This window comes from Protopterus annectens, chromosome 9.part0, assembly GCF_019279795.1.
Source record: "Protopterus annectens isolate FY-2018-M chromosome 9.part0, PAN1.0, whole genome shotgun sequence".
Classification (NCBI taxonomy): Eukaryota; Metazoa; Chordata; order Ceratodontiformes; family Protopteridae; genus Protopterus; species Protopterus annectens.
In genome coordinates, this window is record NC_056743.1 from 827,310,454 (window position 1) to 827,323,755 (window position 13,302).

At 38.1% G+C, this 13,302-nt stretch overlaps 1 protein-coding gene across 1 annotated transcript in view; it reads left to right on the forward strand.

Annotated features, from left to right (window-relative positions):
• The window catches only part of PNPLA6 (patatin like phospholipase domain containing 6), a 1,368,928-nt gene that overhangs the window by 965,196 nt on the left and 390,430 nt on the right, over window positions 1-13,302 (forward strand). The window contains exon 24 of the mRNA XM_044083495.1: window positions 11,685-11,853. Coding sequence (XP_043939430.1) covers window positions 11,685-11,853 — 169 coding nt within the window. The remainder of the gene's footprint in view (window positions 1-11,684; window positions 11,854-13,302) is intronic.

Below are 13,302 nucleotides of genomic sequence, written 5' to 3' on the forward strand. Positions count from 1 at the left end.
ATGCTCCATGGTAAGTTTGAATAGGATTAGTGATGAGCTTTGCTTCTCATGGATCGAATGAGTATTTTTGATGCTCTCTGTTTTGTGGATGTGCAAGACGAAATCCATCAGTGTGGGATCAGAGGATGATGTGTAGGATAGGCAGAGATCACCTTGCAGCAATGTGTAGGAGACAGTGTACAGTAATAGTGCTTTGAGGCAGTCCTCATAGGACTTGTTGTTTACTCCTTGCATTCTTTTTTGAGGAACCTTTGTGGTTTCTTAAGCTGTTGCAAGAGCCTCAAGGAGTTGCCAAAGGCTGCATTGTAATTGATTAGTCTAAAGAATGCCAATTGCAGTGGAACAATGATCTCCTTCGACCTGCATGCAATGCCATGCTCTTAGTTATAAGTCATGCAGTGTGGAACTGTTCATAATTTCCACCACCTTGACAAAAGCCCCAGTTCCAGCCGAAGAAAAGCGACCCCAAAGCATGATGCTGCCACCACCATGCTTCACCATGTGGATGGTGTTGTTTTGGTGATGCAGTGTTTGTTTTTGTGCCAAACATACCTTTTGGAATTGTGGTCAAAAAGTTCATCCTTGGTCTCATCAGACCATAACACATTTCCCACATGCTTTTGGGAGACTTGATATATTGTTTTGCAAATTTTAGCCAGCCCTGGATGTTTTTCTGTGTAAGAAAAGGCTTCCGTCTTGCAACACTACCCCATCGCCCAGACATATGGAGAATATGGGAGATTGTTGTCACATGTAGTACACAACCAGTACTTGCCAGAAATTCTTGCAGCTCCTTCAGTGTTGCTGTAGGTCTCTTGGCAGTCTCCCTGACCAGTTTTGGTCTTGTCTTTTCATCAATTTTGGAGGGATGTCCAGTTCTTTGCAACGTCACTGTTGTCCCATATTTTCTCCACTTGTTGATGACTGTCTTCACTGTGTTCCATAGTATATCCACTGCTGTGGAATGTTTTTGTACCCTTCTCCTGACTGATACCTTTCAACAATGAGATCCCTTTGATGCTTTGTAAGTTCTCTGCGAACCATAGCTTTTGTTGTAGCAGGCAAGTGAGTAAATGTCAGTAAAGTCCTACAAGAACAGCTGAACTTTATTTGGGGTTAATCAGAGTCTCTTTAATTGATGGCAGGTCTGTACCCAAGAAGACTGAATGCTGTAATTGAATCAAAAGGTGCTTCAACAAAGTAGTTTAAGGGTGTGCACACTTGTGCAACCAGCATATTGTACATTTTTTATTTTTTATTTTTCCCCTAATGGGTTTGTTTTTCAGTTGAATTGTACAGGTTGTGGGTCGCATTGGAGGAGGGAAGGGTTTTGGAATGATTTATTGTGGTCTCGTTTTTTTATATCGCGGGGACCTGTCATTTTGACAGGGGTGTGTAAACATTTTATATCCACTGTATAATGGTTTACTATCAAAATGTGGAACGGTACTTGAGCGAAACTGGGATGGTCGAATGTGTCTCTTCTAGTTTCCGTAATGAAAATGTTTGAATGCACAGTAGCAGATGGTAATGTATATTCACTAATGTGGATTCAACGTTGTGGTAACAGATTGAACTACATATGTAAAGCAAAGAAAACCTATTAAGGGATTTTGCTGATTTTAAAGACCATATGTTTTCCTGGCCGAAAGATGTAGGTCTCTCTGTTAAGATTATGCCTAATAACACAAATGTTGCCACTACGAAGTTGTCAGCTAAGGAAATGCTGTGCTGTCTGTGAGCCCCTCTGTTACCACAAATACTGAAACTCTTAATTTGGCTAAAGACTGTACCACTCCTTTAAATGTTTCTGTGTGAGACAGAATGTACCTGTCGATAACATCGTACAATTTACTGTAAGCAATTGTGGTGTTCAGAATTTGCCTTTTTTGGATTTACAACTTCCAGAGCTGATAAAAGGGAAGAGACCAGAAAAAAAAGAATCGCTTCAGGAGTGAGAATTGATAGAGCAAGAAAACCCGAGGGCAAACCCAGTTGGATCTGGGACCTACCGATTTTGATTTTCACCATTTCATCTGCTCTCACAGAAGAGCAAGTAAGAGTCCTTAAAGGACGTGTACTTTATACCTGCTAAAAGTTCAGTACTGAATGATGTTTTATTGGATTTGAAACTTTGTGAGAAACATTTCTCAAAAATCTATTTATGGTAACTCAAAGTCTCAGAATGTCACATTTTAAAACACAGTCAGTTTGTTCCAGTTAATGCACCCCTGGCTGAAGGTTTTCTTAGTGTGTGAGCAAGGTATTAGAGAAGTGTTGAGTTGAAAACATAAGAAACTTTTTTTTTTGCAAATTGACCGAGACTGAATTTCATGCTCTTTATGAATTAATATCATTTGAACTTTTGCAGGTTTGACCAGCTGATAAAAGGGTGTGGGATTGTGCTAATGGACAGTTGCAAATATTTAGTGAGTATGACTGGTATGCTGAGTGATGTCTCTACTTAACAGAAACTTAGTAATGTAGATGTTAATGTACTTTCGAATGATATACAGGTGAGTTTACATGAATTGCTTATGGAAGACACCATTGGGAATGATTGTATATGAATATTTTTTAGTTGAGTATCCTACTATACTGATTATTTATAGTCTCCCAAAAGTGAGGGATCGGCTCCGAACCCACTTGTAAGAACAAAAAGGTGAGATGAACAACTCACATGGAACGTTATAGTAAGGACATAACTTCTTTTTTTGGGTCGTGGGTGGGCTACTGTTACGAAAAAGTTACTTCCAGTGGTTAATAAAGTAGCCAATGTACTGAGAGATGCAGTTTTTTTTTTTTTTTGTATAATTGGTCGTCTGACTCTAATGGAACTAGTTTTTTGCTTGTAACCGTGCATGTGACATCATCGTTCACAGTGATTCTTATGGCATTGGTATTGTCAATCTTTTTCTATCTAATCATTCAGGATATAGTACTGCACAGATACAATTGTTATGCACTTTACTTGAGATTATATTAGAGCATAATATTTTTTGTATTTGATGATCAGCTTTATCTACAGAAATTTGTAGTTGCCATGGGTACAGTGTGTGCCAATAGCTATGCTAACTTAGTCATGGCTTCTTGGGAATCTCTGTATGTTTTGGCTGACCAGAATATTGTCCATCCCCTTTTATACTGTTTGTGGATGATGTCTTTTTTATATGGACAGGTCCATAGGATATGCTGACAGATTTTGTGGAGTATTTAGAGTGTGTTACAAGCTTCCTTAGTTTCACTGTGAAGTTCTCAAATGAAATGGTAGATTTCTTGAACTATCCTTAAAACTCGCACAGGTCGAGTATGACTTTATATAAGAAGCCTTGCAAGAAAGTGAGCATTTTACATAGATGAAGCATGCACCCACGTTTTCTCCACAGAAATGTGTTAAAAGAACAGTTTCATAGGTTAGGTTGTTATGATAATGGTGACATGTTCAGATCTTTTGCCCAGCAGAAAAATGATTTTCTATTAAGGGGCTATGCAGAAGAAGAGACTGATTTAGCATAGAAGGAAGTGTTGAGATGTAGGTTTGAATTTGCCAGACCATACGTTTCTGATAGAACTATTGGTGTTGTAGCAATACCCAATGCAAATATGAAAAAGGTTATGTTTTCCCTTACCTATTTTAGTGATGTCGGTATTGTCTGCGGTATAGTGAAGAACTGGCATATTCTGTTTGCTGATAAGAAATACTAAAACTTTTTGGGTGATGCTCCTAATTTTTGTTTTAAGAACAGTCCGTCATTGAAACATAAACCAGCAAGGAGTAAGAATGAATTGCAATAAAGTCAGAAAGGGATGTAGCCATCAAGTCTTGTAACGTGTAAGTATGTGAATAGTAGTAATAGTTACAAGAATATTGTGACTGGGCATATTTGTTGTCTGCAAGGTTTGTGAATGTTGGGAAAACGGTTGCAGCAGAGAGTCGATTATCTGAAACATCAGTTATCTGAACACGTCTTCTAAAGTTTTTTTGAGTTGGAAAAATCATAAAGTCTGAATATGTAAACGTTGTACGTATTCTCTTGTGCATGTTTTTTGAGCTCATAGCCTGCTCATGTGTGAAAAATGTTCTTTATTGTGCACTGGAATCACTGAATGGTTGAAAAGTGTATTCCCTGTGTGCTGTAAAAACAAGACTTTAGAAGTTTTTTATCCAGTTAACTGTAGGTTTGATCCTAACAGTTTGATTGTCTGAACTACCCTAGGTCCCAATTAGTTTGGATAATCGACTCTATAATAATGATATCTCTAAGAGAGATGTTAAAAATGCACTTGCTAGGCATGTTGTAGTTACTGATTCTACCCGTAGAGTTATGTCTCTGGTTCTAGAGTTGATTAAACCTAGTATTAGAAGAGGTGACAGTAAAACGAAGACTGACTGTGTAGAGACAGAATGGATTTTAGAACTGCATGCTGACTGTAGGAAAGGTTTAAATGGTTCCGTACGTTTAGTACCTGTGCTGAGATCTGGGGCCTTATCCCGCCCAGATTTAAAAGTGAGTACTTAAGGGGTGTTTTAATTTCTGTGTATTATTTCTGAAGAAGTGCGTGTGATAAGCATGAAAGCGCTCATTTTCTTTTCTGGAGTTTTCATAGTTTTAATAAATGTGAGTTCTAGTGTAATTACTGCTGTGTCAGTTGGATGTACTTGTTTTGTACTATTTGAAGTTGTGGTTTGTTCAGCCTTGCCTGCATATCTTTTGTTTCTGTTTGATGTAATGTAGTTTTTGATGCAGTCGATGTGGGAGACTTCCTTAGAAAAATGTTCGTTGAAGTGAACATTCGATGAACAGCCGTTTGCTGCAATTAGTTTTCAGATTAATATAGCCCCATCCATTTCTCACCATTGGGGAACATATGGGCTAATTAGGCTAATTGGGCAGGTTCAAATGAGCCATATGGCTGCCTCTTTGGCCAGGGATGTCCATCTTTTCCCCACAGAATGAATGGGTCATTTGGTGCTGGTAGAAGATTAATCAGTATTGTCCTGCAGAGAAGAACAAAAAAAAAAAGAGTTGGAGGCAACTGTAGTATGGGTTACTTCTTAATAGCCCATACAGATTATTTTCCTGTACTTCAGCACTTCTTTTCAGCCCTTTTTTTGGACTTTCTTATCAAAAGTGCTTGTTGACTCGCCATTCGGGGAAAACTCATCTGGATTTCCACAGCCTCAAACTGACTGCTGGGGTACTCCAGTTCAACTAGTACTAGATGTGAAGTATTTTCAGTAGAAATTGTTTGTCATTTTTGTTCGCAGCACCCTTCTGTTTGAGTATTTGTAGGGACAAATGGAGAAGGCTTTCTGTTTGGGCTTTCTACTAGGGGTAGGGAGCTGCTTTTTTCACATATTCTATTTCTTCAATACTTTTTAGAGCTATTTATTGCTGGTCTTAGCTGTTCCTTAATCAGGCTCCAAGCACTTTACTGCAGGGAAAATTTGTAAGATATTGCTTCTTCGACTGTTGTTTGAGACCTATTTTTTCTTTGGATATTTATTTTGTGCTAAAGAGGTGATAACCTCTCTCAAGGTCCCCAGATGACGCAAACAAATCGAGCAGTACTCAGCAGGGCAAAAGCAAGAAAAGGTGGTTCGTCGGATTACTTATCTTTATCAGTTTTCCATATATAAATAGGAATTTTAGGCAACATAAAATATATATCCCAGTTTCAACAGATTGGTCCCCTCATTTTAATACCTTTCTAGCAGTTCAATATACGTAAGCATGTCATTTCAGTGTTGGCAGATGATGGGTGTGTGCTGTGATACTAGTATGTACGTCAGAATACCAAGTGCAGATGGTATTAATGAATTATATGAACTAACAGCTAAGGAGGCAGTTAAAGAACCAGCACTCAAATGATAACTACGAGAAGTTTTTTCGACAGCAGAATAATTTGTTTGCTGTTATTAGAGTCAAATGGGGAAAGCATTTGTTTTCAGAATGACTTCTCTAGTCAGCATAACCAATACACAGGAGTGAGTAAGTGTGACGTAACCATAACCAGAAATACCACAAGCAACCCAAGGCAGTGGAATCAAACATTGAAACCATTTCAGGACCAAAACGATGCAGTGGGCATCTAATTTCAGTTTTATTAAAGACTTGGCTTATTTAGTATCCTGGATCTCTGTCAGGGCTGCCTCCATGGAAGGAAGGAAAGAAGGGGTGGGGGTTGGCATAATGATTAAGGTCTTTACCTCATAGACACAAGTTACAGAGTTTGATTCTGACCTTGGGTTATTGGCTATGCTTAAAATGGCCTATCAGGGCAGATGTTCTTCATTCCACATTGCTGCAGTCCTAACCATTGGGTAGTCCGCTGTGCAGTCGGCCCGAATACCAAAGTATATGGCTGACGTCGGTCAGGGCGCATTAGACTGACGTCAGTACGTCAGGGTACTAATGCGCATGACCAACGTCATATCCTCAGTCTTTTTTGCCGCATTGAGTTTTTAGTAGAATCTAGAACAAAAGCTGTCATTAAAAAAAGGAATAATTAGTAGAGCATATAAAATATTGGATGATTTTATATATTATTTATTTGACATTGCTTAATGGGATAGTCTGACTGGGCCAGGAAGACCTATTTCAGCAGAAGCCTGTGGGAAAAAGCTCCACTTACTTACAGAGAATGTACAAACGTTTTTGTACAAATAACATAAAAGTTACAAGAGTTACACGATAAGCAGGTGCATTGTTATGAGGCAGGTGGTAAACTAGATGTTTTTCTTATCCAGATGGGTACAATATTACAAGGTGTAAAAGTGAAAATGCAGAGTAAATACAAACAGATGGAGAGAGAGTGAATTAGAGGTTCAGTCCTGTTTGGTCAGTAGAAGAGAATTGGCCTGGGTCAGAACAAGGGCGCAGCCAGGAGTTGATCATGTGATAACTGTAAGACTCAATCAGAGGAGATTCGAAAGGCTTGGGTAGAGATACTGGATAAGCAATTCGCAAAGAAACAATGGAGGGCAACAAAATCTAGAAGATTTGGGAATTTTGCCTGGAGATGTTCACATATATACATAGATGTTTTGTGCCCCAAGTAGACTGCAGAGAATTGTTCCTCAGGTAGACAGCAAGTGTTGCAGGTGTGATGGGGAAGAAAGAAGTAATTGGGAACATATTTTCTGGGAGTATAATGAGTTGGCAGGCATGAAAGATTCCTTTCGGACTACTTTGTCGGAGTTGCTGGGCAAGCAAGTTGGTATAACTAAGGAAATGATTTTTCTGAGCTGTTATAGAGAATCAGAATTGCCTAGACTTAGTAAGGCCTTGCTAAGTCTAATTATGGCTGCCAAAAAAGCATTTGCTAGAAAATGGAAATCTAAGTCTAAACCAACTGTACTTGGAAGTAGTGAATATAGTAATAGAGATGCAACAACTGGAACAAATTACTTAGAAAAACATGGGAATTTTGGGAACAGTGCATACAGGGGAGGAATGAGGTTTAAAAGAAGGCACGACTTGAATGAGCTATATAATGTTTGACTGACAATGATTGGGTAGATTTTAAGAGATGTATAATATTTGCAATCAGGATTATGTCAGTATGGTTTTTAATGTAAAATGCTTGCAACTGAGATTATGTCAGTATGGTTTGTTTTCTTTTATGTAACAGTATGATTATCTAAATGATAATAAAAATAATAAATATCTCTTGTTTAAAAAAAAAAAAACAAACGCTGCTCCCCATTTTTCTTTTCCGTCCCACAGCATTCTCAGACAGTTGATCCCTGGTCATTGGCATTGTAGAGAAGAATGCCGCTTCTTCCATTACACTGCTGATTACGAATGTTAGTCTGCAGTGGTTATACTGAATATTGTTAGTTTCTTTTAACATGTTTATTAAATTATAATATTTTAAGTTGCATATTTTGGCAACACACTGGTTAAGTATATCCAGCAGTTATTGGAGGGGGTGCTATAGGGCCGAGCTTACCACTGTAACACCTAATTGGAGGGGGGGGGGCATGGTATTAAGCTTTCCACATAAAGGGGGTGTGGTTTTTCAGCTTATTTGTATTTTTCCATTGTTTTGTGTTTATTACAGTACTTTCTGTTGGCTATACTGCTGATGTGCGGAAATGCAGTGCCTACTGTTAGATCTTGGCTTGTGATTGAGAACAGTCAGCTTGTCTGGCCTCTCCGTGATTGTGTGTGCCTTTGTGTTTGTGCTTCTCTTCTTGTAGTTCTGTATGTAGTGTTGCCTGTGTGCTTTTTGTACTGGATATGCCTTGTATAAACATATGCTAGCCACTCTCTTACAGCCAATTCCTTTGGTTTTCCTTGGTAATTTGTAAATGATGTTGCACAAAAAATCCAGTAGTAGTGTAGTAATGGCTTTGCGCTAATGATGTAATTTGTATCTGTACTAATTTACTGATTTTGTTTTTTGTAATATAATCCTGGAATTAGTTGCATTTTATTGGTTTGTGTGTTACTGTGGTTTAGCATAAATAAATTACTCATGTGATTAAGGTGTTAAGGTGTTTCACTCGCTAGACTTACACACTGGTCTTCTGAAAATGGGCCTTGCCCAGCCAGGCAGCCGAGTTACCAAAACATATAAATGCGAGTGGGTGAATAAAAATAAATATTGTTAAATTTAGCTGGTTGTATTTTCTGCAATGTATTTTGATGAGTTCCTCTTTTCTTTGTGTCACCCTTTTGTAACTAAACATACTGCTTAACTAGCAGATGGGGCGACTAGGTTTGCACTTGAAATGGATACGTTTGCTTGGTAACTATACTTGGGGGTGCTGGGTGGAGAATGCTGCAATTCTTCACATGTGGTCCGCACTTGCTCCTCCAGGTATAGCAACACTTCATAAGAAAAAAAATAATTACATGTTGCAGTGCAGTTTAAAATAAAATAAAAAATAAAAAACCTACATGTTACCAGTTTGTAGTACTTGTTACAGTCAGCTCTGAGAGCTCTGTAGACTGCACAGCTGTAGAGATACAGCATCAGTGCATTGTTTATCTAGTTGAAGGTCATGTTTAAAAGGTGCAAGGCAAACTCTTCTCTTTACACAAAAAAGTGTTCACATGCATTTTTGTGTGAAGAGAAAAGTGTGTTTTGCAGCCTTTAAAAAAATTAAGTTTTAAAGATTGCTTCTGAACACAGAAGACAAAACATTTTATTTATTTATTTATTGCATTTGTTTACCAGGGAAGTCCACTGGGCCTGAAATGAGCCCATTTTCAGTGGAGGCCCTGGGAGAAAAGCTCCACATTTAATTACATACAGGAAAGTTTACACAACAGTACAGAGTATATAAAACAGTAGTAGTAGTACATTAAAATAAAGTAGTAACCACACAGAATAATTTTGATGATAATATGGAAAAATTGGAAATACGGAAAAAGAAACATACTGAGCCATGTTTAAAGCATCAATAGTCATGGGAGGGCAGGAGGTGCTTACATCATTTTGAGTTCCAGCTCTGTGTCGTCATTCCCTTTGGGAAAAACCCAGTTCCCACGAATTACCACATCGATGGTAGTCCACTGAACACAGAAGGTGTTATAAGAGATCTGGGAACACAGGTTGACAGCAACCTCTCTTTTGATCACCACATTGCCGCTGTGATCAGAAAGTCCTTCTGTGTGGCACATCTCATTACTAAGGGTTTTGCATCCAGAAAGAAAGAGGTCATTGTCTCCCTCTACTCTTCCCTCATTAGACCAGTCATAGGGTACAATGCCCCAGTTGGCATGTACCTCACTAGACACGTGCAACAACTGGAGAGGCCACAAAAGTACCTCACAAAGAGGATCGTAGGCCTTATATGGACAGACTCAAAAAAACTACAGCTTTTCTCTGTCTCATATCGCCTACTTAGAGCCAATCTCTGCTTGACTTACAAAGCCATGTCTGACCCAGCTCTGTTAGAAATGCTACATCTAAAGAAATCCCAATCCCTCCCCACCACACGCTCCAGAGACCTCAACCTCATTACCACAATCAACAGAACGTACTGGAGGGACAGGTTCATAACCCAGAGACTGCCCATGCTAGGGAATAGACTTCCCATACATGTCAAACAGAGCACCTCGCTGACCCTCTTCAAGAAAAATCTCAATGAGTGGATGGGATATAGAAAATTCACCCCGGGGATCACTCCAGTGGCTCTACTCGACAGAGGCACTGGGAACTAAGGTTGGGTGGCATGATGCCAAGGTAATCTTATGGCTAGGCTTGTAAAGGCCCCAGGGCCATTAGACTAGTACACACCTATGAACATTCAGTCAAACATAAAAAAGTGTTGTATCCTCTGGCTGTGACTTCTGATTTAATTCATGGTGTAATATTAGGAAAAGACTTTTCTCCACTATGGAAAATGTGGCAAATTCTTGTCTGATTTAACTGTTGTTGAGACATTTTGAAGGAAAACAAAGGCCTGGTAGTTCAAACTGCTTAAAAAATAGGTTTTCAAATAAGAACCCACTATAACTCTTCATCTTCCGTGCTTCCAATCTCATGGATGCTTTTGTGGGTAGAAGTGTTTTGTTCTTCTGCCTGGTTTCTTTGTCAGGATTTAGCTTAGTCTGTTTCAGATAAAAAGGTAGGTGAGGTCCCCAGAGTGCCCTTTGTTGGACACCAGCAATAGGAAGCTTTTGTATAGTACTTTTAAGCTAGTCCCCAGATCCACACAGCTATTAGCTAAATAGAGTTGTTTTAGCAGTAGTAAACCACAGTTGCCGGCATAAAAGATTGATTTTGTTAGTCATATTTACAAACTCAGATGTGTACCATTATGAGTCTACGGTCTACATAAAAAAATATATTTCTTCACAAAATTAATGCTTCTCCATGACAAGAACAATGATGTCTTCAGGAAGCTCCACTGTTGCTTGTACCAGTAAAACCTAAATAAAATAAGTAAAATGAAAAAGTGTCTGTGGTAAGTAGTGCAATGCCACATTATCGATGATACAGAGACCTTTCTATGTTTTACTGTTTAAGTGTACTCACATAACTGTACTCCTTTAGAGTTGCTAACTAAAACTTGCAACAGCAAAAATAAATGACATAAACAAGTGCCATTATACAATGAACTGTATTAACAAATGTGAGAAATAACTACTTTAATAATAGTAATTGTTGTCCAAGCAATGGAGATGACAGCTTCTCCCAGGCTGGGCAGTGGTTATTAGTATATGGACTCATCCTGTACATTGTGGAAGACTTCCCCTGATTGCAGGGATTTTCAGTAAGAACATAAGACCTTTTGGTTGAGTCCTTCAAACCACAGTTAAAGTATGTCATATTCCCTATCTAAAAAAATGTTTAGTGGAGAAGACAGTATCTGTGCAGAAGATAACTGTAATTGTAGATTGTTTTATTTACACAGAATACAGCAAGCTAGGTTGTCTTTATCTGCAGTCCTAGTCAATATTTCCAGGTATGTTTTGGTCTACGAGTAAGCTGTAGAGATGAAATGTATAATATGGTCTTTTGAATAACGGATGTTTGTAAGTATAACCGCAGTCCAAAGTGCTTTTAGCTTAATAACAAATTAAATGTATGTAATGTATTTTCTGTTCAGAAATGAGAATTTGTTTAGTAATATATTATTTAAAACCAGAATAGTTTGTATTTTCTTCTTTAGTATGCTAATTAATTTTGTTAAGACTAATAAAAATTGATTGTTCCTCATTTAGTATTCATGAATATCGTCTTTCTGGTTGGCTGGCTCAGCAAGAAGATATCCATCGCATTGTACTATATCAGACTGACTATACAATGACTCCATGGACAATGCGTTGCATTCGGCAGGCTGACTGCATCCTAATCGTTGGACTTGGAGACCAGGAACCAGCACTGGGAAAGGTAGAACCTGAGTATTGTGCACTTCAGATTCTAAATTTTTATATTTTTTTCAGTTCTGCAATTCTTGTGAAGCCATTAGGGTTATGGCTGAAACTAGGCCCATTTAGAACAGCTCACCTAGCAAGTTAGCAAAATAATATGTGCACTCACCGTTTATGACCAGTCAACTTACACTCATGAAAGTTGTGTTTGTAGCATTGTATTGTAACACACTATCCAAAAATCTACACCTTCTGAAGTCCATAACTCTGAGCTTGTCAGTAATTTCTCCTGTAATGTTTGAAAAACTGGTCTGTTCTATGGTAATGGAGCACATCACTGCTTTTGAACTCATATGTGGCTACCATCATTGTTTTGGGGAAGGGCACAACAGTATTCTTAACTGCTGCATGTACTGCTGGATAGTCTGTGTGTTCAACAGACAAGATGGAAAGGCACTACACCCAAATCTCTTGGCCTGGGATCCAGAGTCTACTACTCATGGGAAGGACAGACAAGTAATAGTGTGATTGTTGTGATGAGAAGACAATGATGGATATCATCAGAATCTGTGACAGATTCATGTCAGACACCAGTGTAGAGAAAGGGCCTGTTTTTTTTTAAACACCTTTATTAATTTTTTTTCAAATATTTTTATTTTTCTTCTTCTCTTGTATTTGTATGCATGTTACAAGAGCCAGTCATTATGCAAGATACAGTACAATCATTGTTTTTAAGAAGAGTTCAGACACAGGAACATCATGTATCAAGAGAAATGTCAGTGCTACAACAGAAATACAGTGATAACATCCTGTATACACTGTATACAAAATAGTGCTACAGAGAGTCATTTTCTAATCATTGTGTCACAGCTATCAGACTGTTTTTAATATGGATACGTATACTGAACAGAGGTGACACAAAGCTCATAAGGGTAAGTGCTTTTGTGCCCTTTTTCATTTAAACAATCACAGTAATGTGTTATTCCACATTCAGCTAATCTTTCAAAATACTATCTAGGAGACAAATCCAATATTTTAGGAAACAGGAACACTTACTTTGGTTATTCATTGTAAACTTATGTGCTGATATATACTTTATTGCCATACTTCTGAAACCCTTCCATGATAACTTGGTTCGATATAACTAGTTCTGGGTAATATACAGTTTTACTAGAGAGAAGAGAGTAATTAGAATGTGTAGGTTAAACTTGGGTAATTTTTGAGGGCTAATATGCAAAATTGCAAATTCCCATGATAATGTGGATTTTTGATACCCCATCTTCTCTAGTCTAACTCTCAACGAACACCATAATTTATAAGTGCATTTGCAGCTCCAGAAGATATGGAGGAAGTCTGCTATTTGTAAGGAACAGCATGGACAGTTTGGAGAGACCTCCGAATTGAAATTGTTTAGTATTTCTGGTGTGAAATAAGCATTGTTGGTTATCATTAATTGAGTATATATGAG